This window comes from Orycteropus afer, unplaced genomic scaffold (assembly GCF_000298275.1).
Source record: "Orycteropus afer afer isolate SDZICR_OR568_19922 unplaced genomic scaffold, OryAfe1.0 scaffold00826, whole genome shotgun sequence".
NCBI lineage: Eukaryota > Metazoa > Chordata > Mammalia > Tubulidentata > Orycteropodidae > Orycteropus > Orycteropus afer.
This window is the reverse complement of record NW_006922413.1, coordinates 624,833-651,451: the sequence shown is the minus strand read 5'-3', so window position 1 is coordinate 651,451 and position 26,619 is coordinate 624,833. Positions and strand designations below refer to the sequence as shown.

The window sequence follows — 26,619 nt, the reverse complement described above, 5'->3', positions numbered from 1 at the left end:
ATGAGTTATACTACTACTACTTGGTTTGGGAACTGTTCCTTATTTTCCAAGATGCCTGCTTATTTCTTAATTGATCATTGTTGTTGTTGTTGTTGTTGTTATGTGCCGTCGAGTCGGCCCCGACTCATAGCGACCCCTCCTTGGGTTTCCAAGGCAGTATCACTACGGAAGTAGGATTGCCCAACCTTCCTTCCGAGGAGTGGCTGGTGGGTTTGAACCGCCAGCCTTCTGGTTAGCAGTCAAGTGCTTTAGCCACTATGCTACCAGAGCTCCTAATTGATCATTAGTGTTTTGAATTTAATACTTTGGTTCCGTCATAGGACAGAAATTATAGATGGTAGATACACACCTTTATAAAATTAAGATCTATGAAATTAGTATAACTAATATTTAAAATTAGCGGTCATTTTTGCCTCTGTAAGTCCCATTACACATAGTTTAAAAATAATATAATTTGCATTTAAAGGTCAAAATAATCTTGAGCATTTTTACTGTGTAATTTAGTTGCTTTTACTATATATGTTACAAAATTACCTTGCCAATAATACTCTTAAGTAAAATATTTAGTAATTTTTTTCTTTCAAAATATTTTAGCCTTTCTTTTTCTTTTTTATTTAGATGGGTCTTGGGAAGACAATCCAGGCCATTGCAATTGCTTACTTTTACAAAGAAGAATGGCCTCTTTTAGTAGTGGTCCCTTCATCTCTGAGGTACCCTTGGACAGAAGAAATAGAGAAGTGGATTCCAGAGCTAGATCCAGAGGAAATCAATGTTATTCAGAATAAAGCTGACGTTGGGTAAGAACAATTTTAATACTAAATAATAAAAAAGTCTTCCTTGTGTATTTAGTATATTTCCAAGTTTGAATATCATCAACAAATCATAATCTAGTGTTGAAAGATAAAAGTGGAAAATTTTATTTTACATTTTTTATGAATTATTTTTCAAGAAAATTTACCTAAAACTCAGATTATTCAATATAGTAAATTCTCTGATGATAGATTTTAAAAGCAAAGATAAAATATTCTACTTCTAAAGATGTATGTTATATATTTACTTTATATATACCTTAAGTGTACTTAGAAAGAAACTGACTATGTTATGGTTTAAAAATAAATTTTATTACTTCTCAAAGAATAGATTAACTTGAATCTTTGTGAGCCTTTATTATCAATTATGGTAGATTTTGCTTTCCAAGTGTTAGTTAATATACATGTATTTAACATAGATGTAGAAGTTTTATGTTTGACTAAAAAGTAATATTAGCAAGTATGATTTTCTTTATTCTGTTAGTTTTTAATTGAAATATTTGTAATTATTTGCAGTCTTTACTCTAAAAATAAACCATAATATAAAAAGTGTTTTTCATTTTATTATCCAGCATTGGAATGAGTCAATCAATTTTAATATTGATAAGTTATTACATTGAATATCTAAGTGAATCAGGCAAATCATAATGCTTTCAGGGATTCACTATTATTTCTGAGACCCAGATAAAAAGCAATAAATACATCTACCTGAAATAAATGTCACTTTTTGGTTAGATTTTTTTAATGGTGGTATTATTATACAGTGTGGTTTCTCTAAAACTAGTAACAAAGAATATTTTTTAAAAATAAAATTGGCCTTGTGAATGTGGAAGGAAGAACCAGATGAAGTAGATGGAGGGCCTTTTCTTTTTTCTACCTTAGAATCCTAACTCAAAAGAATACATCTTAATTGGGACAAGGAAATTTAGACACTATTTGCAGGGTTAAAATAAAATGTAGATGTAAAACTTGTGCCTTTTAATAAAACTGCATAAAATTTAAAAGACTTAAAAATTTAAAGAATTTATTAAGTCCTCATAACCATTTTCAGTTAGCTATACCTTATTTACTTCTGTAGTGATAGTGCCTCGGAAATCCAAGGAGGCATCGCTATGAGTCGGTTCCAACTCGACGGCAAAACAACAACAACAACGACACCTTATGTAAATGGTTATATTTAAATTTTCTTAAAGTATTTCCCCTTTATCATTTTTTATAGCATTTAGGTCATATGATTTTCATTATTATTCTGGAAATATGCTCTTGCATATTTGGATAATATTCAAATAGTGGATAATATTCTCATTTGAGTAACACTTGTGATATCTTAGAAACCACTGCAAAAAAGTATACAAAAATGATGTATACTTTTTGTGGAAGATGTCAGCTAAGGGCACTAAAGCTTACCTGATGTCTTCGAGATACTTAAAGAAGTACACCATTAGGTAGACACCAACAATGTCAATGTGTGGTTACCACAAATGCATATGCTCCCTTCTAGCATATACCAGTTATACAGAGACTATTTCATAGCCAAGAGGTGGCAGGATAGAAACTACGGAGATTGCTGCAGCAGCCTTCAAATTTTTTCTTCTATTACTCTCAGTTTACCTGAGTTAGTGAGTAATATTAACTATATTTCTTTTCTGCAGTCCTCTTTGGATTTTTTTTTTTTTCAGTGAGAAAATCATAAGACTTCAAATGAAATAGATTGATCAGGGACTTAAAATGCACTTCCTGTGCTTTTTTGTTGAGAGTAGAGAACTACAAAACTGATTCTGGCCTGTATTTTTCACTGGTGATGGAGAAAATGCAAAAGTGGTATCTGGTTTAATATCAATGCATTTATTTGTCTAATTATTTCTTCCTATGAACTTTTATTGGGAACATACAACTGTAAAGGGGCTCTGCTGGTATAGTGGTTAAGGCATTTGGCTTTTGAATACAAAGATGATGAAGAGATGTACCCTGCCCTCACCGATTCTATGATGTAGTAATAGAGATGAATATGTAAAAGAATAATTTGATGTATGAATTAGAGTTCAAAACATCAGGGACTACTTTAGCTCAGTGATTCTCTACCCATGACAATACTCCTCCCACCTCTTCTCCTCAAACCCATCACCTCAGAATCAGTCGTTTTTCTTGTCAAGGTGACGACTCTGCTGGCCTTCAATGGGCGGGACCAGGAATGCAGAATGCCCTGCAGTGTACCAAGCTGCTCTGCACTATCAAATATTATCCTGCTCAGTAGTACCCTGAGTGGTTGAGAAACACTCCTAGCCTAAGGTTTGGGGAAGGATTTTTGAAGATATGACTTGAGTATCCACTTTATACGTGATCTTAGGTGCATGGAAGCAGATATTCTCAGAGCACTATGTTCTTACCTTAAGTAAAATGTAGTTTGCTTGATACCCAAATCTTCCAAAGACCATTGAATCAAAAGTTTTGTTTTGGTTAACCAAGATTTTGAACTTTCAATTTGGTTTATTATGCTTGAGGCCTGTAAAACCTTAAAAGAAATTGAGTTTCAGTAGTAGTACCATCATCAGAGGACCCTGGTGATGCAGTGGTGAAAGCACTCAGCTGCTATCTGAAAGGTTGACAGTTTGAATCCATCAGCTGCTCCAAGGGAGAAAGACGTGGCAGTCTGCTTCCATAGAGGTAGCCTTGGAAATCCTAGGGGGCAGTGCTCCTCTGTCCTGTCGGGTCACTATAAGGCAAAATTGACTTGATGGCGGTAGATTTGGTTTTAGTTTAGCAGTACCATCTTCTCTTATTTTTCCCTTTTTCTTTCTCCTCGTCTATATTTCTTCCCAACAGAGTTGTATTGTTTCTGATAAATTGGTTACTGAAATATTTTGAAAGTACATGGATTTTGTTTTCTAGGAGAATATCGACCAGCAAAGTGGCAGTTCTGGGTTATGGTCTTTTAACTACGGATGCCGTGACATTGATAGATGCACTAAAAAAACAGAACTTCAAAGTGGTTATAGTGGATGAATCACACTACATGAAGTCCAGAAGTGCAGCCCGCAGCAAGATTTTATTACCATTAGTACAGAAAGCCAGACGAGCCATTCTTCTTACAGGAACTCCAGCTTTGGGAAGACCTGAAGAGGTATTAAAATCCTTATACTTTAGGCTAAAAAGGAAAACAGGACAACTGAATCAATCACCTGCTTTGTAGTTTGTAATGTCAAATTAGATGCCTTAAATGCCAGAAGAGGACATAGGAAATTTTGAAATAGCTAATAATTAAATACCTCTTTTCCTATGACTGTTTTTATTTATTCACATGTAAGTGTTAGACATACTTGGAGGTATATATAAAAAATAGTTTTTACCTTAGTAATACCTTATAATAATAATAATATTTCCTTAGTACAAATTGTAATATTTTTTCACATTTGTGTTCTATGTTCTTCATCTTCATTTAACTTTTCCACTTTTGTTATAAGTACCTCAGGATTGGGGCTAAATCTACTTTATTTTTTTATATTGTACCTACAGAGCTTCTGTTTGTTCCTCTTTCTTAGCCTGGGAAGGTATGGAGGAACTAGAGCTTGTGTGCAGACCATATAGAAAATCTACTTAGAATGGAAAAATAGGGCATTTGTTTGACACCCCATTTAGCTTTTATTACTCTGAGAAGAAGTGGGTGAGGTATAGAAAGGAGAAATGATGGGAGAAATAATGGGTGAGTTCATAAGTATGAGTTTTTCCTAAGGAGGCCCTGTCTACTTATGAATACTGAGTAGTGGAAAGAATATGGACTTGATGTCTTATAGGGTAGTTTTGAGAATTAAAGGAAGTATTTCTCTACAGTACCAAGCTCTATGTCTTGGGACATAGTGAGCACTCAATATATGGTAACCACTTTTATTATTAATTTTAAGCTAAGCCTGGGAGCTCTTCTTATCTCACCTCTATCAGTATCTTGTGTTCTGCTTTTGAACTTTGCCCCGGGACTCTTCTGAGATATATGTAACAATGCTTAGATGTTGTTAGTTGCTATTAGGTGCCATTGAGTCCATTTTGACTCGCAGTGCCCCTGTGTGATAGAGCAGAACTGCCCCATAGAGTTTCCTAGGCTGTCATCCTTATGGGAGCAGATCACCAGGTCTTTCTCCAACAGAGCCACTGGGTGGGTTTGAATCGTCAGTCTTTTGGTTAGTAGCTGAGTGTTTAACGATTGCACCACCAGGGCTCCTTGGTACATAGATATTGATGAAAAAATGCCCCATTTTACCTTTTATAATTTTTACTCTTTGATTCCCCACTGAAAGAGGGAGAGAGGGCCCCAAGTAATTTACTTACATTATGCTCCAAAATTTTGCCATAAAAAATAGATTTAATCACACTTTAAAAAAAAAATTGAAATATACCATTCGTGTGTGTTGTTGTTGCTAGGTGCCATCAAGTCGGCTCCAACTCATTATGACCCTATGTACAACAGAACAAAACATTGCCTGATCCTGTGCCAGCCTCACAATACTTGCTATACCTGAGCCCATTGTCACAGCCACTGTGTCAGTCCATCTCGTTGAGAGCCTTTCCCTTTTACATTGACCCTCCACTTTACCAACTATGATATCCTTTTCCAGGGAATGGTCCATTCTGACAACATGACCAAAGTAGGTAAGACGAAGTCTGGCCACTCTCGCTTCCAAGGAGCGTTCCAACTGCACTTCTGCCAGGACAGATTTGTTAGTTCTTTTGGCAGTCCATGGTACTTTCAGTATTCTTCACCAGCACCACAACTCAAAAGCATTGACTCTTCTTTGGTCTTCCTTATTCATTGTCCAGCTCTCACATGCATATGAAGCGATTAAAAATACCATGGCTCTTCAGAAATTTAAAGAGGTCTTTTGCAGTGGATTTTCCCAGTGCAGTACATTCTCTGATGTCTTGACTACACATATGGTTTCCATATATTGAGTGCTTACTATGTCCCAAGACATAGAGCTTGGTACTGCAGTCCATTGGTGTTGATTGTGGAACCACATAATATGAAATCTTTGACAACTTCAGTCTTTTCCATTTATTGTGATGCTGCTTATTGGCTCAGTTGAGAGGACGTTTGTTTTCTTTCCATTGAGGTGTAATACATACTCCAGACTATAGTCTTTAATCTTGATCAGTAAGTGCTTCAAGTCATCCTCACTTTCAGTAAGCAAAGTTGTGTCATCTACATCTCACAGGTTGTTAATGAGTCTTCCTCCAATCCTGAAGCCACAATCTTTTTTATATAGTCCAGCTTCTTGGATTATTTGCTTAGCGTACAGATTGAATAAGTATAGTGAAAGAATACAACCGTGATGCAATCCCTACCTGATTTTAAACCATGCAGGGTCCCCTTGTTCTGTTCGAATGACAGCCTCCTGGTATGTACAGTGGTCTACCTTCACTCATGAGAGAGAGTATTTACAAGATACATTTATTTTACATGATAATAGTAAAATGAATACTCACCTGCTGTTCTGGTTACCTAGTGCTGCTCTGACAAGAATATACCACAAATGAGATGGCTTGAACAAACAGGAGTTTGTTCTCTTACAGTTTTGGAGGCTTTAAGTCCGAGTTCAAAGGGTCAGGCTCTAGGGGCTGGGTTAAAGCCCCTCAGCCTTGGGCTTCAGCTCTGCCTCCTGCTCCTGGCCCACTGGAGCTAGAGGCTTTTCTTCACTCACACAGCTGCTGGCTGCTGAGACTGACAAGACCAAGGTTAACAAGTAAAAAGGCATAATCCCAATGTTACCAAACCACAAGGCAGGGCATACGTTCAAGTCCATTGAAAGTCCCAAGGTTGTCAGAGCATGGCAGGCTGCTGAGCAAGACATGGCTAAATGCAAGGTTCAAGCATGCCATAAGCTAGAGACTGTTCATCAAAGCTTCTCCTTATATACAGGAAGCAGACCACCACATCCCTAAGGCAGCTACTCAGCTGCTCACAGTAGATTCCACCATGGAGTTGATTACCAGTCTCATCATGGGGAGCCACTTAACTAGGCTCAGCCAAGTTGACACACAAACATAACTACCACAATTCCACCCCTTGTCAACTTAGCACCTGTATAGATCTCCTCCACTGGGTGGCTCCAGTCCCCTAGTTCCTGAGTGGTGACCTCACCCCCTTGGCCTGGCAGGTCCCGTTCCTCTGCCTCTTGGGTATGGCAGCCCTGCCTTCACTCTTCAGCAGCAGTTATGTGATAGTTGGAGCTGTGTGTCAACTTGGCTGGATTGAAAAACCACAATTCTGTGTGGTTTAAGCAATTGTAATGTGGGTTGTTCCAATGATGGGACCAGATGTGTATATTTTTAGCAGCCAATCTGTTGAAAGGGAGTTTCCCTAGGGGTGTGGCCTGCTTCCAGTATATTTATGGACATCCTGGGAAAAGAGACACTCTTCTGTGGATTGGGATTTTGTTGTGCTGCCTACAACTGTCCATGAGTGAACAATCCACCATTCGGCCTAGAGATGTTGGATTCATCATTCATTGGAGTAAACAGCCAGTATACTGCCTGCCAACCTGAGCTTCTCAGCCCATGCAGCTTCATGAGTCAGAAAAAGCCTCCAGCTTGATGTTTGATCCAAGAATTTTGGACTTGCCAGCTTCTATAAGTGTGTGACCCATTTTCCTAAGATAAATTTCTCTTTATATATGTAAGCTTTACTGATTTTGTTTCTCTAGAGAACCCAGTCTAACACATTTGGTAGCAGGAGTGGTTCTAGAGAGACAGAATCATAAGGATGGGCTTCCTAAATTGGTTCTCCAATTTGATTAATCATAAAGACATTGGTGACCCTACCTCTGTTAGTAAAGAGCGCCCTGCTAATCCGTGGTGTGAGCTGGCAACATTAATATGCAAAATAGCACCACCAATTGATCAAGTACTTGTGAGAAGTGATGCTCTGGGTGATTGCATATTTGATACTTTTCTGCAATTTTGTCAGCATGAGAAGTATAAGGAAACTGGTTGGTTGGTCCTACTTACACTAGACAAAGTGGTAAAAGAGCGAGATGAGCTCAGAGCTGCTCAGTTACAGCTTAAACACCACATAAAAGACCTCAGTGTTTCCAGTTGGGATCTGAAAGAAAGCCTTATTTCTTCTAGTAACAGAGCTGATATTGCCGGGAACCAAATCCAGAGTCTTATTGTGAGGGTGGCTGAATTACAACGCCAATTAAATTACCAACCCAAAATAGTATCTGAAGTTAAAGTGAGGACATTGATTGGGAAAAAAAAAATGTGATCCTGAAACTGGAATGGGGACATATGGGCAGATAGTCAGGAAGATCAGGATATGGAGCCTGTAAATTCCGTTGAATCCCTCCCATCTGAAAGGATTACTGTAAAACCACCATCCCCTCCACCTAGGTTTGATGGGATTAACTCATGTTCCTGCTGGGTCATTGCCTGAGGCAGAGGCCATGGAAGACATTGCTGAATGTTCTCAGGAATTGCCCCAACCACCCATTGTTGCTGCTAGACCTATAACTAAAGTTAAGTCCAAGTGAGTCCCAAAAGGTGAAATACAAAGTTGTGACTGAGAAGATGGTATGCTACACCCGAAAAGACTTGATTTTGCTAAGATGTACAGACAGAAACCTGGAGAATATGTATGGAAATGGCTACTGAGGGTGTGGGATAATGGTGCAAGCAATGTAACATTGGATCAGTCTGAATTTATTGATTTAGGCCCATTAAGTACAGATTCTTCATTCAGTGTTTTAGCTCGAGAGGTTAGGAAAAGATCTAATAATTTATTTGGTTGGCTTACTGAAGCATGGATTATGTGGTGGCCTACCTTAGTCAAGTTGAAGTACCAGACCTGCCTTGGTATAATGTAGAAGAAGGTATCCAGAGGCTTGGGAAAATTGACCTGTTAGAATGGATTTATCAGATTAGACCAGAAGAGCCAGAAATGGAGAGTCCAGAAGACATACCTTTCACCAGTGCAGTGAGGAATAAATTTGTGAAGGGAGCCCCAGCATCCTTGAAGACTGCCGTGATTGCTATTTTATGTAAGCCAGATTTGACAATGGGAACTGCCCTAATTGAACTAAGACACTTAACTACGATGGGGTTGATTGGAGCCCGTGGTAGTAGGGGTCAAGTGGCAGCAGATAATTGACAAAGGCAAGGTGGGTGTGGTTACTATAATGGACAGCAGAGTCAGAACAGTAATCAGAATAGTCTGACTTGTGTGGAATTATGGCATTGGCTACTTGCCATGGTGTTCCTAGTAGTGAAATACATTACAAACCTACTAAATATTTACTTGATCTGTATAGACAGAAGAATTCTAGGTCACGTGAGCAGTAGCATAGATTGAATCACCAGAATACAGAGTCATGGCCTCTCAATCAGTTCCCAGACTTGAGTCAGTTTACAGACCCACAACCCCTTGAATGAAGGGGAGGCCAGGTCCCTTTGAGGAAAGACCCCACTACATTGCCAAAAATCTATAATGTCAGTCTTTCTCCTAGCCTTCCCCAAGGGGATCTGAGGCCTTTTACGAGAGTGACTGTTCATTGGGGAAAAGGAAATAATCAGACTTTTCGGGGATTACTGGACACTGGCTCTGAATTGACACTAATTCCAGGAGACCCAAAGCGTCATTGTGGCCCACCAGTCAGAGTGGAGGCATATGGAGGTCAAGTTATTGATGGAGTCTTAGCTGAGGTGCGTCTCACAGTGGGTCCAGTGGGTCCCCAAACCCATCCTGTAGTGATTTCCCCAGTGCCAGAATGCATAATTGGAATAGATATACTCAATAATTGGCAGAATTCCCACATAGGCTCTCTGACATGTGGAGTAAGGGCTATTATGGTAGGAAAAGCCAAGTGGAAGCCATTAGAACTGCCTCTACCTACAAAAATAGTAAATCAAAAGCAATACCACATCCCTGGAGGGGTTACAGAGATTACTGCCACCATCAAGGACTTGAAGGATGAAAGGGTGGTGATTCCCACCACATCCCCATTTAATTCACCTGTTTGGCCAGTGCAAAAAACAGATGGATCTTGGAGAATGACAGTAGATTATTGTAAACTTAATCAGGTGGTGACTCCAATTGCAGCTGCTGTTCTTGATGTGGTTTCATTGCTTGAGCAAATTAATACATCTCCTGGTACTTGGTATGCAGCTATTGATCTGGCCAATCCCTTTTTCTCTATACCAATTTCAAAGGACCATCAGAAGCAGTTTGCCATCAGCTGGCAAGACCAACAGTATATTTTCACAGTGCATCCTCAGAGGTGTATCAGCTCCCCAGCACTATGTCATAATTTAGTCCATAGGGACCTTGATCGCCTTTCCCTTCCACAGGACATCACACTGCTCCATTATATTGATGACATTATGCTGATTGGACCTAGTAAGAAAGAAGTATCGATGACTATAGACTTATTGTTGAGACATATGTGTGCTAGAGGTTGGAAAATTAACCCAACAAAAATTCAGGCACCTTCCACCTCAGTGTTTCTAGGGGTTCAATGGCATGGGGCATGTTGAGATATTCCTACTAAAGGGAACATTAAATTGTTGTATCTGACTTCCCCCACAACTGAAAAGGATGTACCATATCTGGTGGGCCTCTTTGGATTTTGGAGGCAACATATCCCTCATTTGGATGTGTTGCTGCAGCCTATTTATCAAGTGACTCAGAAAGCTGCTAGCTTTGAGTGGGGCCCAGAACAACAGAAGGCCCTGCAACAGGTTCAGGCTGCCGTGCAGGCTACTCTGCCACTTGGGCCATGTGATCCAGCTGATCCAATGGTGCTTGAAGTGTCTGTAGTAGATAGAACATGCTGTTTGGAGTCTTTGGCAGGTCCCTATTGGTGAATTGCAATGCAGACCCTTGGGATTTTGGGACAAAGCCCTGCCATCCTCTGCAGATAACTACTCTCCTTTTGAGAAACAGCTTTTAGGTTGTTATTGGTCTTCAGTAGAGACTGAACACCTAACCATAGGCCACCAAGTCATTATGAGGCCTGAGCTACCCATCATGAACTGGGTGTTGTCTGGCCCATAGAGTCATAAAGTTGGACGTGCGCAGCAGCACTCCATCATTAAATGGAAGTGGTATATCAGAGATCAGGCTCGAGCAGGACTGAAGGCACAAGTAAGTTACATGAGGAAGTAGCTCAAATGCCTATGGTCTCCACTCCAGTCCCATTACCTTCCTTCTCCCAGTCTGTACCTATGGCCTCATCGGTTGATGAGTTAACTGAGGAAGAGAAAACTCATGCCTGGTTTACAGATGGTTCTCTACTATATTCAGGCACCACTCAAAAGTGGACAGCAGCAGTACTGCAGCCCCTTTCTGGGACTTCCTTGAAGCACAGTGGTGAAGGGAAATCCTTCCAATGGTCAGAACTTCGAGCCATGGATATGGCTGTTCACTTTGCATGGAATAAGAAATGGCCAGATGTGCAATTATATACGGATTCATGGGCTGTGGCTAATGGCTTGGCTGGATGGTCTGGGACTTGGAAGGAGCATGATTGGAAAATTGGTGACAAGTATGTATTGGGAAGAGGTATGTGGATAGATCTCTCTGAATGGGCCAAAGGAGTAATGATATTTGTGTCTCATGCAAATGCCCACCAAAAGGTGATCACGGCAGAGGAGGATTTTAACAATCAGGTGTATAGGATGACACATTCAGTGGAAACCAGCCATCCTTTTTCCCCAGCTACTCTTGTCATTGCTCAATGGGCTCATGAACAAAGTGGCCATGGTGGCAGGGATGGAGGTTATGCATGGGCTCAGCAACATGGACTCCCACTTACCAAGGCTGATTTGGCTACCGCCACTGCTGAGTGCCCAGTCTGCCAGCAGCAGAGACCAACACTGAGTCCATGATATGGATCACCTCAGGGTGATCAGCTGGCAACGTGGTGGCAGGTGATTACATTGGACCACTTCCATCATGGAAAGGAAAACGTTTTGTCCTTACTGGAATAGGTACTTATTCTGGATATGAATTCGCCTTCCTTGTATGCAATGCTTCTGCCAAAAACTACCATCTGTGGATTTAGAGAATGCCTTGTCCATCATCATTGTATCCCACACAGCATTGCTTCAGATCAAGGGACTCACTTCACAGCAAACGAAGTGCAGCAATGGACCTATGCTCATGGAATTCACTGGTCTTACCATGTTCCCCATCATCCTGAAGCAGCTGGCTTTATAGAACAATGGAATGTCCTACTGAAAACACAATTGTGGCACCAGCTAGGTGGCAATACCTTGAAGGGTTGGGGCAATGTTCTCCAGGAGTCTGTACGTGCTCTAAACCAACATCCAGTATATGATTCTGTTTCTCCAATAGCCAGGATTCATGGGTCCAGGAGCCATGGGGGTAGAAACAGGAGTGGTACCATTCACTATTACCCCTAGTGACTCACTCAAAAAATTTTTGCTTCCTGTCCTTGCTGCCCTATGTTCTGTGGATCTGGAAATCTTAGTCCCAAAGGGAGAAACTAGAAATTAAGAATGCCACCAAGCCATTTTGGCTTCCTTATGCCTCTGGATCAACAGACAAAGAAGAGCATTACTGTACTATCTAGTGTGATAGATCCGGATTACCAAGGGGAAATTGGACTGACGTTACATAATGGAGGTAAAGAAGAATGTCTGGAATACAGAGATCCTTTAGGATGTCTCTTAGTACTATTATGCCCTGTGATTAAAGTCAATAGAAAATTACAGCAACCCAATTCTGATATGACTGCTAATGGCCCAGACTCTTCAGGAATGAAGATTTGGGTCACCCCACCAGACAAAGAACCATGACCAGCTGAGGTGCTTGCTGAGGGCAAGGGAAATACAGAATGGGTGGTGGAAGAAGGTAGTTCAGCTACTACCACGTGACCAGTTACAGAAACGAGGACTGTGATTGTTATATTTCTTCATTGTATATGTGCATCAAATATTTTTGTTTCCGTCTGCTATGAACTGTGAAATGTAAATAAGGTTAATGCATTTTGGTTGTACATGTGTTAGTGTATTGTGTGAGGCTCAAATATAACTTTATAATTGTCCTTATTTAGAGATTATATAGAGAATTATGGTTAAGAGGATGTATACAACTGACAAGTTGACAAGGGGTGGACTGTGAAAGTTGGAGCTGTGTGTCAACTTGGCTGGGCCACAATTCTGTGTGGTTCAAGCAACTGTGATGTGGGTTATTCCAATGATGGGATCAGATATATATCTTTTGAGCAGCCAGTCCATTGAAAGGGAGTTTTCCTAGGGGTGTGGCCTGCTTCCAGTGTATTTATGGACATCCTGGGAAAAGAGACACTCTTCTGTGGATTGGGATTCTGTTGTGCTGCATACAACTATCCGTGAGTGAACAATCCACCATTCGGCCTGGAGATCTTGGATTTGTCATTCGTTGAAGTCAACAGCCAGTATACTGCTTGCCAACCTTGAGCTCCTCAGCCCCTGCAGCTGTGTGAGTTGGGAAAAGCCTCCAGCTTGAAGTTTGCCAGCTCTTTAAGTGTTTGAGCCATTGCCCTAAGATAGATTTCTCTTTCTCTATATAAGCTTTACTGGTTTTGTTTCTCTAGAAAACCCAGAGTAACACAGGCTGTAACTCCATCCCACTGGCTCACGTGAACAAGCAGCCCCACCCTCCAGAACCAATTTGGTGAATGTCTGGCTCTTTGAAAGTTAGGGGGCTGTGGTGGTTCCATCCGCAAAGGCCATGGTCCTACCCTTGATGTTGAGACAGCTCTACTTCCCATTTACTTGGTCCCTCTGCTACTCCATTTCAAGCTGGTTTCTTCTACAAGTTAATGCCTGAAGGCAACCCACTCTGCCAGGAAACCGCCTACCCAGTGGCCCCCAGCTTTCTCCTCTGTGGGTTGGTAAGCCTGTTGCTGTTTCATGCCGGTCTCTGGGCTCTGCTACTGCCGTCTCTCATGCTGGTCTCTCAGTTCTGTTCCTGATGTCTGTCATGCCTATCTCTTGGCTCTACTTCTGCTGTCTGTCATCCCGTATGCCAGGGTCTCTCTGCCAGGGTCTCGGGTCAAGGACGCACTCCACTCCTGTTTCCAGATTTTAGGTATCCATCAGAGCAGCACCCCACTCTCAGTACCATAATCTGTTCTGATTACCTAGTGCCACTCTGACAAGAATATATCACAAATGAGATGGCTTGAAAAAACAGGAGTTTATTCTCTTACAGTTTGGAGGCTTGAAATCAAAGTGCCAGACTCTAGGGGTTGGGTGAAAGCCCCTCAACCTTGGGCTTCAACTCTGTCTCCTGCTTCCGGCCCACTGGAGCTAGAGGCTTTTCTTCACTCAGACAGCTACTGGCTGCTGAGACTGACAAGCCCAAGGTTAACAAGTGAAAAGGCACAGTCCCAATATTAACAAACCACATGGCATTCAAGTCCATTGAAAGTCCCTAGTCAGCAGGGCATGGCAGACTCCTGAGCAATGACACGGCTACCTGCAGGGTTGAAGCGTGCCAAAAGCTAGAGACCGTTCCCAAGGTTCTCCTTATATACAGGAAGCAGACCACATCCCTAAGGTAGCCACTCAGCTGCTCACAGTAGATTCCACCATGGAGTTGATTACCAATCTCATCATAGAGAATACTACATCCAGCTGCTAAGCCACTCAACCAGGCCCAGCCAAGTTGACACACAGACAAAACTGCCACACCTGCTTATTGCCTTGCATAAGAAACAGAACCATGCCAATACAACAAAGATCCTTGTGCCCCCATGTTCAAAATCCAAACATTTGCTTCTGTCTAAGGATAGCCACTGTTTTGAGCAAGGGTACATCCAGGTTTCGTGGGTCCTAATTATTATACCACTTGTGATTGGTATGCAGATCTTTAAGAAAAAACATATGAAATTATAAATTCCAGTTTAGGTATAGAATCTTGGAAGGCCCCATACAAATGAGGTCTCTGAAGTGTAAGCGTTGCTTGTTTATATGAAATGTTCAGAATAGGCAAATTCATAGAGATAGAAACTAGATTAGTGGTTTCATGGATAAAAAGGCAGAGATGGAGAATAGAAGATGAGTACTCATGGTTTTGGAGTTTCTTTATGGGGTGATACTAATGTTCTGGGATTAAATAGTGGTAAATATACTAAAAACCACTAACTGTACACTTTTAATGAGTCGCTTTTGTGGTATGTGAATTATATCTAAATAGAACATTTAAGAAGACATATTTAATGTTATTGAGGATGTGGAGAGATTAGGACTCTTATACATTTCTGTATATGAGTAAAATGATACACCCACTGTGGAAAGCAGTATGGTGATTCCTTAAAAAGCCGAAATTAGAAATACCATTTGAACCAGCAATCCCATTACTAGGTATATATCCTAAAGAAGTGAGAGTCAGGACAAGAACAGATATATGCACACCATATTCATTGTAGCACTATTTTCAATAGGAAAAAGATGGAAAAAATGTATGTGCCCATCAAAAGAAGAAATAACCAAACTATGGTACATTACACACAATGGAATGCTATGCAACACTAAAGAATAATGTAGAATCTGCAAAACATTGCATAACAGGGATGAACTTGGAGGACATTATGCTGAGTGAAAGAAGTCAGTCACAGAAGGACAAATATAGTATTAGTTCATTATTGTAAAAAGTCAAGGAAAGGTTTATATATGGAAGAAAATTTTCTTTGTTAGTTACCAGGGGTGAGAGGGGAAGGAGGGAACACACACACAGAAAAAATGCATTGACCCCTGTCACTGTAGTTTTGTGTATTTCACTGTACATAAATTATATTTCAATAAAATGTGTTTTTTTAAAAAAAGAAAAAGACCTATTTAAGGACCCGGAGTCCCTAGGTGGTACAAATGGTTAATGCATTCAGCTGCAAACCAAAAGGTGGAGGCTCAAGTCCACCTCGAGGCCCCTCAGAAAAAAGTCCTAGAGAACTGCTGACAAAAAAAAATATATCAGCCACTGAAAACTGTATGGAGCACAGTTCTCTGATATACTTGGGGTCACAATGGCAACTGGCAGTGGTGGATATTTAAGTAACAGAGACACCACTCTATGTAGCCAGTAGTTACAAAAATGAAACAATTTCATGATACTGTTGATGAGAATGTAAATTGCAACATGACTGCTAACCAGAAGGCTGGCAGTTCAAACCCACCAGCCACTCCTCAGAAGGAAGGTTGGGCAATCTACTTCCATAGTGATATCGCCTCGGAAACCCAAGGAGGGGTTGCCAACGGCCATAACAACAACAACAACAACAACCTATACTCATATAGACATAAATAACCAAGTTACACAGAGTTATTTGTTTTTGCAATTGCATAAAAACAATTTTAGAAACAGGCTATTCACATAGTCCCTGGGTTACGTGAGTCTGACTTAAGGACAACTTCTGCTTGCCCTTTAAGGTATGTCAATTTGTCCTCACTTTGAAATGATTGAACCAACCCCTACTCCCAACCAATTCTTCATCACAATCGCCCTCACTTGTTGCTCCTGAAGCTTTTAAATCATTGAAAAGTCATTGAACCTTTTCTTAAGGCTAAATAAAACTCATCTCCAAATTCTATCTAAATACACAGTTAGGATTGGATCTCATTCATAACCTGGGAACTACCTGTATGTCCCTTATCAGAAGAGCAGTTAACTGTATTACAGAACATTTACATATTAACTGGTTACTGTTCAGTCTTTTAAATAGTGCTTTATATTGCTTATATAATTTTTCAAACTAAGTAAGACAGATAAATACCCTTTCTTCACTGATCGACATGGTTAGGTTCCAAAGACCAGGTCATTGTGGGAAAATCAGCATTATGTGATAATGGAGGATAGCCACATCAGATCACAAAATGGAGAATTACTGCATCATTACATAACTGCCAAACCACTGAGAATCATGGCCCAGCCAAATTGACACATAACCTTAACCATCACAACCAACATTACTCTCGCATGGCACCTCAGCATTCGTTGCCAGATGTACAATGTTAATGGGATAAATAGCCAGATAGTAGATTTTTTACTGTTGTAAATGTGGTATGTCAGATAATGAAGTGGTTGATAAGTGAGGAGAGTGTGCACCTTTAAGGTGTCTCCAGTGTTTTATAGGACAAGATTCTAATTGTGTAATAATATTATAATTTGAACAGTATGTATAATATCTGGTTCGTATGAGTAAAGTGAATAAATGCATGTGATTACATAGGCATATAGAACACACAGACATATTTTAAAGAAATGTAGAGCAATTAGCCCTGAAAATAGGATGGCAGCAATTGGAGGTGGAGGGGAAGGAGAGGTCTTGAGGAAAAAGAAGTAGATTTTCTTTTTTTACTATCTTATTAACTGGTTTTCTCAAAGTACTAATATTTACTTGAAAATATCACAACATATTAAATATAATTTCTTCATTACAGCTTTTCATGCAAATTGAAGCTCTCTTCCCACAAAAATTTGGAACATGGACTGAGTATTCCAAAAGATACTGTAATGCACATATCAGGTAAGATAAACTATTTTCTATAAGCTTTATATATCACATTTAATATGAACATGTTAATTTATTAGTTATTCTTTGGTACACTGTTTTTCAAACTTGTGTTAGCTGTGGAATAATTTCTTGAAATAAATTCTTATGTAAATGACCTATATATAAAATAAAGAAATAGATAATGGCAAAGCTTTTCTTTCTTTCTTTTTTTTTTTTATTTTTGTTTTAACAAGCAGAAATTTATTTTCTCACAGTAAGGAGGCTGAAAGTCTGAATTCAAGGCACCAGCTCTGGGGGAAAGCTGCTCTCTATGTCTCTCCTTGTGTCTTCAGCTTCCATTTCTTGGCTCCTTAGTGATCTTCATATGGCATGGTGTCTCTCTTCCCCCATCTCTACTTGCTTGCTTGTTTCTTTAGGCTCTTTCATAGCTCAAAAGAGACTGAGTTAAGACATACCATGCACTAATACTGCCTCATTAACAGCACAACCCATTCCCAAAAGGGATTTACAACATATTTTTGGAGGGCACAAGTGAACCATAGCACCTGAGGACCCAAAAATTTTGCTCAGAAACTTGCAACTGTCAGGTTCTTGGTGGTCCTCCCTCCTTTCTACCTCTTCCACCCCCAGTAATCTTGCATTCTCCTGCCTATCATATTGGGCTGCAAGCTATGCTGGTGATGATCTGAGTGTCAAGGGGGCAAGAGCTGGGAAATCTCATGCAGGGTTTAGGTTTTCTGCATGGGCCATGTTCTCCCCCTCCATCTTGCTCTATACTTACGTGTCTCTCCCTCCAAGTAACATCCCTGGGTCTCAAAGCTCAAGACACTTGGGTCTTTCAGTTCCAGGGAAATATGCCAGGCAAGTTCTTTGGTAATACCTTCTGTCTGATTTCTCTGTTCTGGCTTGTTTTTTATTCTTGGACTTTTTGTTACATTTTGGGATCTAATTTAGCTCCCCAAATGTTAATTTCCTAAAGTTCTTTCTTGTCTGCAGTTTCTCTTTTCTCTTGTCTAGACTTGTTTTTCCTTTCCTTTCCTTTCTTCAAGCATACTTATGTTTCATAGGAACACTGATGGCATATTGCCTAATGCATTTCACTGCTAACCAGAAGGCTGGTAGTTTGAACCTACCAGCCACTCCTCACAAGGAAGATTGGGCAATCTACTTCCGTAGTGAGCCTTCCTTGGAAACCTAAGAAGGGGTTGCTATGAGTCGTATCCTACTCAACGGCAGTGAGGTTGGTTTTTTTTTTTTTTTTTAAATGTTTTAAGGATAGAATATCTCTGTTACAGTTAATAGTATTTTAAAAAAAAAAAAAAAAACTGACATGAGAAGAATTTTTTTTCCTTCACCCAGGTAAACATGTGTCTACTTTCTCTCACTGCCATTGAGTCAGATCCGACTCATAGTGACCCCTCCTTGGGTTTCCGAGGTGGTATCACCATGGAAGTAGAGTGCCCAATCTTCCTTCCAAGAGCGGCTGGTGGGTTTGAACCACCAGCCTTCTGGTTAGTTAGTGGTTTATGCCCATTCCCCACCCACCACTGATAACCATCAAAGAATATGTCATTTTGTAAAATCTTTTTTCTTGACTTTTTATAATGTAATCTCTTACAATATTTGTCCTTTTGTGATTGACTAACTTCACTCAACATGATGGCCTGTAAGTTCACCCATGTCACGAGATGTTCTACAGATTCATCATTGTTCTTTTATGTTGCATAGTATTCTGTTGTCTGTATGTACCGTAGTTTGATGATCCATTCCTCCAATGATGGGCATTTAGATTGTTTCCTTCTTTTTGCTATTGTAGAATAGTTCTGCAGTGAACATGAGTGTACATGTATCTGTTTGTTTCACAGCTCTTTTTCTCTAAGATATGTACTTAGTAGTTGGATTGCTAGATTATATGGTGTTTCTATTTGCAGCTTTTTAAGGGAGCACCATACCATTATTCCACAGTGGTTGCACCATTTAACAGTCCCATCAACAGTGTATGAGGGTTCCAGTCTCTCCACACACTCATCAGCATTTGTTGTTTTTTTTGAAGTTTGCTATTAATTCTAGGGTGAGATGATATCTCATTGTTGTTTTGATTTGCATCTCTCTAATGGTAATGATCATGAGCATTTCTTCCTGTGTTTGTTAGCTACCTGAATGTCTTCTTTGGTGAAGTGTCTGTTCGTGCCTCTTCCCATTTTTTAATTGGATTATTTGTCTTTCTATTGTGCAAAGTTTTTCTTTCTTTTTCTTTTTCTTTTTTTTTTTGTGTGTGTGTCTCTACTTAATTTTGAAATTACTGAATTTATTTTTATTGATTAGATAAAGTGCACACTGGACAAAAGTGAAAAGTAAGTGACCCTTCCATCCCTGTCTCTCAGCCAAGTATTTCCCTTCCCTGGTAACCAATTTTGGCATTTTCTCATGTTTCATTCTAGAGTTACTTTATGTGTAAAGAAACACATGTGATTACATGCTAAAGGGGCAGGGAGGCAGCATCTTCTGATCTCCTCTAAGTTCACAAGAGGAAGACAGCATAAGAAGCAGCCCAAGGCCTCTTAAAAAGTCAGTTGTCTAGAACAATTAACCACCTGAGATCAAAAGGGCAACATTTGCCAAGACATGCTGCCACTCTCCAGCCCTCTTACCAACCTTGATACTAACCACCCCTCCCACAGTACCCACCACCACTCTGCTGGGTTCAATAGTTCACTGCAGTGGCCACACAGAATTCACAGATTATGGGGTTTATTAGGGAAGCAACAGGCTACAATTCAAATTCAGGAACATGCTCAGGATACAGTTCTTTGGTCAGGACACTCTCCCCTCTGCTGTGCCCTTTGACATGCCTCTCTGGCCTTGGCTTCTCAGCCTGGCCTCTACCTCTGCGGGCCAGGTAAGCCTGCTACTCTGTCTCATGCATCTTGGTTCCACTGCTGCCGTCTCGGCTGGGCTTCTTTCAGCTGGGCATCTTTCTCTCAGCAGCGTGTCTCTCTCAGCAGCGTAACTCTCTCAGCTGGCAGTCAGATTCCTTCTGCCTTTAGAAGGGCTCATTTTGAGCCTGGCAGAGTGGCAAAACCAACCAAACCCAACATTAGAGTTCTACACACCTGAGAGAAAGCTAACTTTCCCAGAAGATTACTTTGTGCTGCTCCAACAGAAATACATCAGGTGGATGACTTTAACAATCAAGAGTTTAAAAGCAGCTACTTATAGTAATCTGGTGGGAGTTACAAAGACTATGGATAAAAAAGGCATACCATGTAATTCACTACATTGCCTTAAACATATAAAATATTATTTTACCATATATAGTAGCATAATCTATACATTCAGCAGTTTGCTTTTTTCACCATATATACAATGGAGATCTGTCATATCAGTTCCTGAAAGAACTTAGGTAATCTTTTTAAATGCATTTTTGTATTTTATGCATTTTTCTAAATCATGCTCCATGGAAGTTGTATCTATTTAAATTTCCACTAGCAGTGTATAAAACTGTCTGGTTTCCTTGCACCTTGCCAACATGTTAAAATAATCTATTTCATTCTTGCCAATCTGATAGTAGTTTTAATGTACATTTGTCTTAATATGCTATTAAATGAAATTGAGCATTTTTTCATACATTGAAGAGTTATCTGTATTTCTTTTTCTGCTGATTATTTGTATCTTTTGGTCTACTTTCTATTAACTTGATTGCCTTTTTTCTTATTAGTATATTTGAAATCTTTATATATTATTGGACATTAGCTCAGTCTGTGATGTGAATTGCTTGTGTTTATTTTCCAGTCTATTTTTCTTTTTTGTTTGTTTCTATAATTCCTCCAAGTGTTCATGGTGTTCTTATGCTTTTTAAAGTGTCCCAGAGTACAGAGATGGAAATAATCTTTCCAAATTCTTTGTATGAAGCTAGTCTAATGTTGATACCAAAATCAGACAAGATAGCATAATTGCAGAAATACTCAATATTAACAAGTAGAATTCCACAATTTGTAAAAATACATAATATAATTAACTATTTGCAAATAAAATTCGTATTAGGAATGCAAACATGGTTTAATATTAGGAATGTATTCACGTACTTTGTTGTTGTTGTTAGCTGCTGTCAAATAGGTCCTTACTCAGGACAACCCCACACACAACAGAAGGAAAGCTTATCCAGTGCTGTGCTGATGATTGTTTGCAGGTCAGACCATTGTGATCCATAAGGTTTGCTTTTTTAACTGATTTTTGGAAGTAGATTGCTAGGCTTTTCTTCCTAGTTTGTCTTTGTCTGAAAGGTTTGCCAAAACCTGTTCAGCATCATAGCAACATGTAAGCCCCACTAACAGGTGGTAGCTGCACATGAGGTACATTGACCAGGAATTGAACACAGGTCTTCCACATGGAAGGCAAGAATTCTACCACTGAACCACCACCCCTGACCCCCACATTACTATAATTAGCTATGTGCATTAGTTTTCTATGGCTGCTGTAACAAACTACCACATATTAGGTGGCTTAAAACATAGAAATTTAATTTCTTACAGTTCTGGAGGCTAGAGATCTGAAATTAAGGTGTCAGCAAGGCCATGCTTTCTCTAAAGACTCTAACAATCCTTCCTTGCCTTTTCCAGCTTCTATGGTTGTAGCCCTTGGCATTCTTTGGTTTATAGCTGTATCACTCTACTTTCTTTCTGTCTTCTTATGGTCATCTTTCCTCTGTTTCTGTGTCTTCACGTAAGGATACCAGGCTTGGATTTAGTGCCCACCCTTATCCATTATGAGCTCATCTTAACTAATTATATCTCCATAGACATTATTTCCAGATAAAGTCACATTCTGAAGTTCCAGGTGAACATGAATTTTTAGAAAACACTTCAACTCACAACACCAAGTTAGTAATGAGAAGGAAAAACTTACTTCTTCCTCCGCACAAATTATGAGAAGTCATCTAATTAAAGTTTTTAATAAATTCAGAGTTTATTATATACATATGTGTGTGTATAAGTACACAGTTAATGTTAAAAAGTCAGTTGTCTAGAACGGTTAACCACCTGAGATCAAAAGGGCAACATTTGCCAAGAGTCAAAGTTCAGAAGGCAGGAAGGGATAGGAAAGAAGGAAAGGAAATGGGAAACACAGGGAGGAAGTGGAATGACTGATATCACATTATGGAGATTGCAATCAATGACATGAAACAAAATGTGTTTCAGCTGTTGAATGGAAAACCAATTTGCTCTCTGAACTTTCACCCAGATCACAATAAAAAAGTGTTTTTTTTTCCCTCCAAAAAAAGTCAAGTGTTTTTCTGTACAGAGATTACAGGTTTTGAAATATAATAAAGAAAAAGATCCTGTTTACAATAACAACAAAAATATACCACCAAAGGATAAACTTAGAATTTTACAATATCTATAAATGAAAAACTTGAAAATACTATTGAAGGCCATAAATGAAGACAACAGAAATAAAAAGCCATATCCTTTAATTAATGAGACAACTTAGTATTATAAAGATTTTACTTTTGCCTGAATTTATCTGTGGATATAATATAGCTAATAAAAGTTAAAAGGTTTTTCTCTTAAAACCAGAAAATTGATCCTTAATACCATTTTTTAAAAAATAAATAAAACACAAGAATTGTCAAGAAAATTATGAAAATTAGAATATTGAAAAAGATTCTTCTTGCACCAAAATAAGTTGTAGATGAATCAAATATATAAGTATTATTAAATAAAGCATAGAGGATTCTATTATAACTTTAGTTTTGGAAAACCATTAAAAAAAAAAGGATACATTTGACTGTGTAAACATTTTTTTATATATAATTTTATTTATTTTGTGTTGTTCAGAATATACACAGCAAACCAAAAACCAATTCAGCATTTTCTACATGTACAATTTAGTGACACCAATTACATTCTTTCAATTGTACAACCATTCTCACCCCCTTTTCTGAGTTGTTCCTCCTCCATTAACATACCTTCACTGCTTCCTAAAGTTCCTATCTAATGTTTCCACTGTTGTTGATCCTGTATAGATAGTTCTTAAAAGAGCATGATCCTCAAGGCAGACATTTTTTACTAGGTAAGCTTAACTATTGTTTGGTTTTAAGACTTCAGGAAATATTTTTTATTTTTAAGTTTTAAAGATTATCTCAGGGTAATAGTTTCAGGGGTTTCTGCAACTTTCACAGCTTCAGGAAGTCAGGAGTCTATGAGAATTTTATATTCTTTTCTAAATTTGTCTCTTTATGATCAAGATTATTCTATGGAATCATTGATCAAAATGTTCACTAATGGGAGTCAGGCACTGTGGTAATTAAGTTTGTATGTCAACTTGGCTGGGCCTGGTTGAGTGGCTGGGCAGCTGGGTGTAGTATTCCTCATGATGAGACTGGTAATCAACTCCATGGTGGAATCTACTGTGAGCAGCTGAGTAGCTGCCTTAGGGATGTGGTCTGCTTCCTGTATATATATACAGAAGCCTTGGGGAACAGTCTCTAGCTTATGGTACGCTTGAACCCTGCATTTAGCCATGTCGTTGTTCAGCAGCCTGCCATGATCTGCCAGCCTTAGGACTTTAAATGGACTTGAATTAATGGTCTGCTGTATGGTTTGGTAACATTGGGACTGTGCCGTTTTACTTGTCAACCTTGGGCTTGTCAGGTTCAGCAGCCAGCAGCTGTCTGAGTGAAGAAAAGCCTCTAGCGCCAGTGGGTTGGGAGCAGGAGGCAGAGCTGAAGCCCAAGGTTGAGGGGCTTTCACCCAGCTCCTAAGTGCTGGCACTTTGATCTCTGACTTAGAGCCTCCAGACTGTAAGAGAATAAACTGTTCAAGCCATCCCATTTGTGGTATATTTTTTTGTCAGAGTGGCACTGGGTAACCAAAACAGGCACCATTAATTCTTCTTGTCTCATAACAAAGGAGGCAGTTGTTCATGGAGGCAATTAGCTACTCCATATCCTCCTCCTGTTCCTGACTTTCCTATTTTCTCATTTGTTCCAGGTGAATAGAGATCAATTGTGTCTTGATGGTGTAAAAATTTGATCTCACTAGAAAATAACACATACAGAGTAAAAAGACAAAATCTAACTGAAGAAAATTAATTTGTGTATTGCAAATTAAAGAGAAAGACTAATTTCAACAACTTGGGAAAAATGCAAAAAATGTTAACAGTTTGGAAAAGGAAATACAAATATAAAATCTCTCTCATAAGAGAAATTCATATTGAAAGAAAACAAATTGAAACACCATTTTTTCAAGTATAGTTGTAGAAACTGGAAAGTTTAATGAAACACTATGTCATTAAGTATATGAGGAAATACACTCTTACATTATTGGAAGGAATGTAAAGGATAATACTGTCAATTGAAGGCAATCTATTAAAATTTTGAAAGCACATGTGCTTTGACTCAGCGATGAAATTCAAGAAGTTTATCCACACAGTTTTTCATATATTTTTCACACATGTATATATTATATACACATAAATATATACATGTATTTTTATACCACATATATATCTTTAAAAGGAGCTTTGGTGGTGTAGTAGTTAAGGCATTTGGCTGCTAACCAAAAGGTAGATGGTTTGAACCCCCTAGCCACTCTGTGGAAGAAAGATGAGGCAGTCTGCTTCTGTAAAGATTTACCGCCTTGGACACCCAATGGGGTTACTATGAGTTGGAATTGACTCAATGGCAGTGAGTTTGGTGTTTGGTACTTTTCGTATTTTATACTATATGTTTTCAAAAGTGTAATAATTGTAATTTAAAAAGAAAGCCAAAAATATTGGTAAAGTAATTACTCCAGTTAAAGCAAGAGTGGAGGTTATCCTAGCAGAGCTCTGTAACCACTCTTGTCTTTTCTTCTGTCCTCAACCAACTGAGGGCCTCTGAGGCATCTCTGTAGAAGCAAGAAGGTGTTGTGAAACCTAGTGTGCAGGCTACTAGTTCAACTGGCTGCAGAATTTTAGTGAGAGACCATTTATCAGTCCTATGTGATCAGTGTGTTGGGGAACATGGCTCTCATGTGTTCTGCATTTCTGTTTTGGTTACCTTGTGCCACTCTCACAGAAAAATACTACAAATAGGATGGCTTTAACAGACAGGAGTTTATTCTTTCACAGTTTTAGAGGCTAGAAGTCCAAGTTAAATGTGCCAGGCTCTAGGGGCTGGGTAAAAGCCCCTTGACCTTGGGTTTCATCTCTGCCCCCTGCTCCCAGCTCACTGAAGCTGGACGCTTTCTTCACTCAGGCAATTGCTGGCTTCTGAGGCTGGCAAACTGAAGGTTGACAAGTAAAAAGGGACAATCCTGATATTATCAAACTACATGGCAGGCCATTGATTCAAGTCCAGAAACAGTCCCAAGATTGGCAGGAAAGATGGCAGGCTGCTAAATGAAGACTCAGCTACCTTCAGGGTCCAAGCATACCATGAAGTTGTAGACTGTTCCCAAACCTTCTTCTTATACACAGGAAGCAGACCACATCTCTAAAGCAGCTATTCAACTTTGTGTAGCAGATTCCACCATGGAGTTGATTGCCAGTGTCATCACGGGAAATAACTACCACCAGGGGCCCAGCCGCTCAAAACCGGACCCAGCCAAGATGACACATAACCACAATTCTACATCCCACTTCTGACACAAACTGCTTGCATAATTTCTCTTAGAAAAATCAGCTCAAGGCCAGTCCCTATGAGGCAGAGGTTAAAGATGCCCCAGATGTCCAACTTTTCCAAACTACCATGCCACTTCCTCATCTCTGATATCAACTCCTCCTCCTCCCCTCAATATCTCCCTCCTGTTTTAGGATTCCATAGGTCACTGTAACGTCTCACAGAACTCACAGACTCCTAAGGAAACGGCTCATGTGGTGGTAGTGGAGGTTGAGAGGCTGGCATGCTAACAAGTCCCAGGTCTGTGGATAGGACTGGAGAATTCTCCCAACTCACATGGTTGCAGGAGTTGGCAAACCCAAATGGGCAGGTCAGATTATAGTTGCTGTCTCAAGTCCAGGGGTGAGATGATGACAAACTAACTGCAGAATCGGAGCAAGAGAGAGTGAACTTTCCCAGAACATTCACATATGTATTCTCAAAGAAGCTAATGGTGGTGACTTGAGTCACACCTTCCAGCAAGGCAGGACTCAAGGTACATCCCACCCTAAACAGGCATAGAGAATACATCACAAAATGAGTGGTGACTTGAGTCACACCTTCCATCAAGGCAGGACTCAAGATGTATCCCACCCTGAACAGGCATTAAAACAAAAAACAAACTTCACTGCCAGGGAGTCAATTCTGACTCATAGGGACCCCT

At 39.6% G+C, this 26,619-nt stretch overlaps 1 protein-coding gene across 1 annotated transcript in view; it reads left to right on the top strand.

The window, feature by feature from the left end:
- Positions 1–618: 618 nt before the first annotated feature.
- The window catches only part of ZRANB3 (zinc finger RANBP2-type containing 3), a 185,761-nt gene continuing 159,760 nt past the window's right edge, over positions 619–26,619 (top strand). Inside the window, exons 1-3 of the mRNA XM_042783280.1 lie at positions 619–797; positions 3,699–3,930; positions 17,241–17,326. Coding sequence (XP_042639214.1) covers positions 619–797; positions 3,699–3,930; positions 17,241–17,326 — 497 coding nt within the window. The remainder of the gene's footprint in view (positions 798–3,698; positions 3,931–17,240; positions 17,327–26,619) is intronic.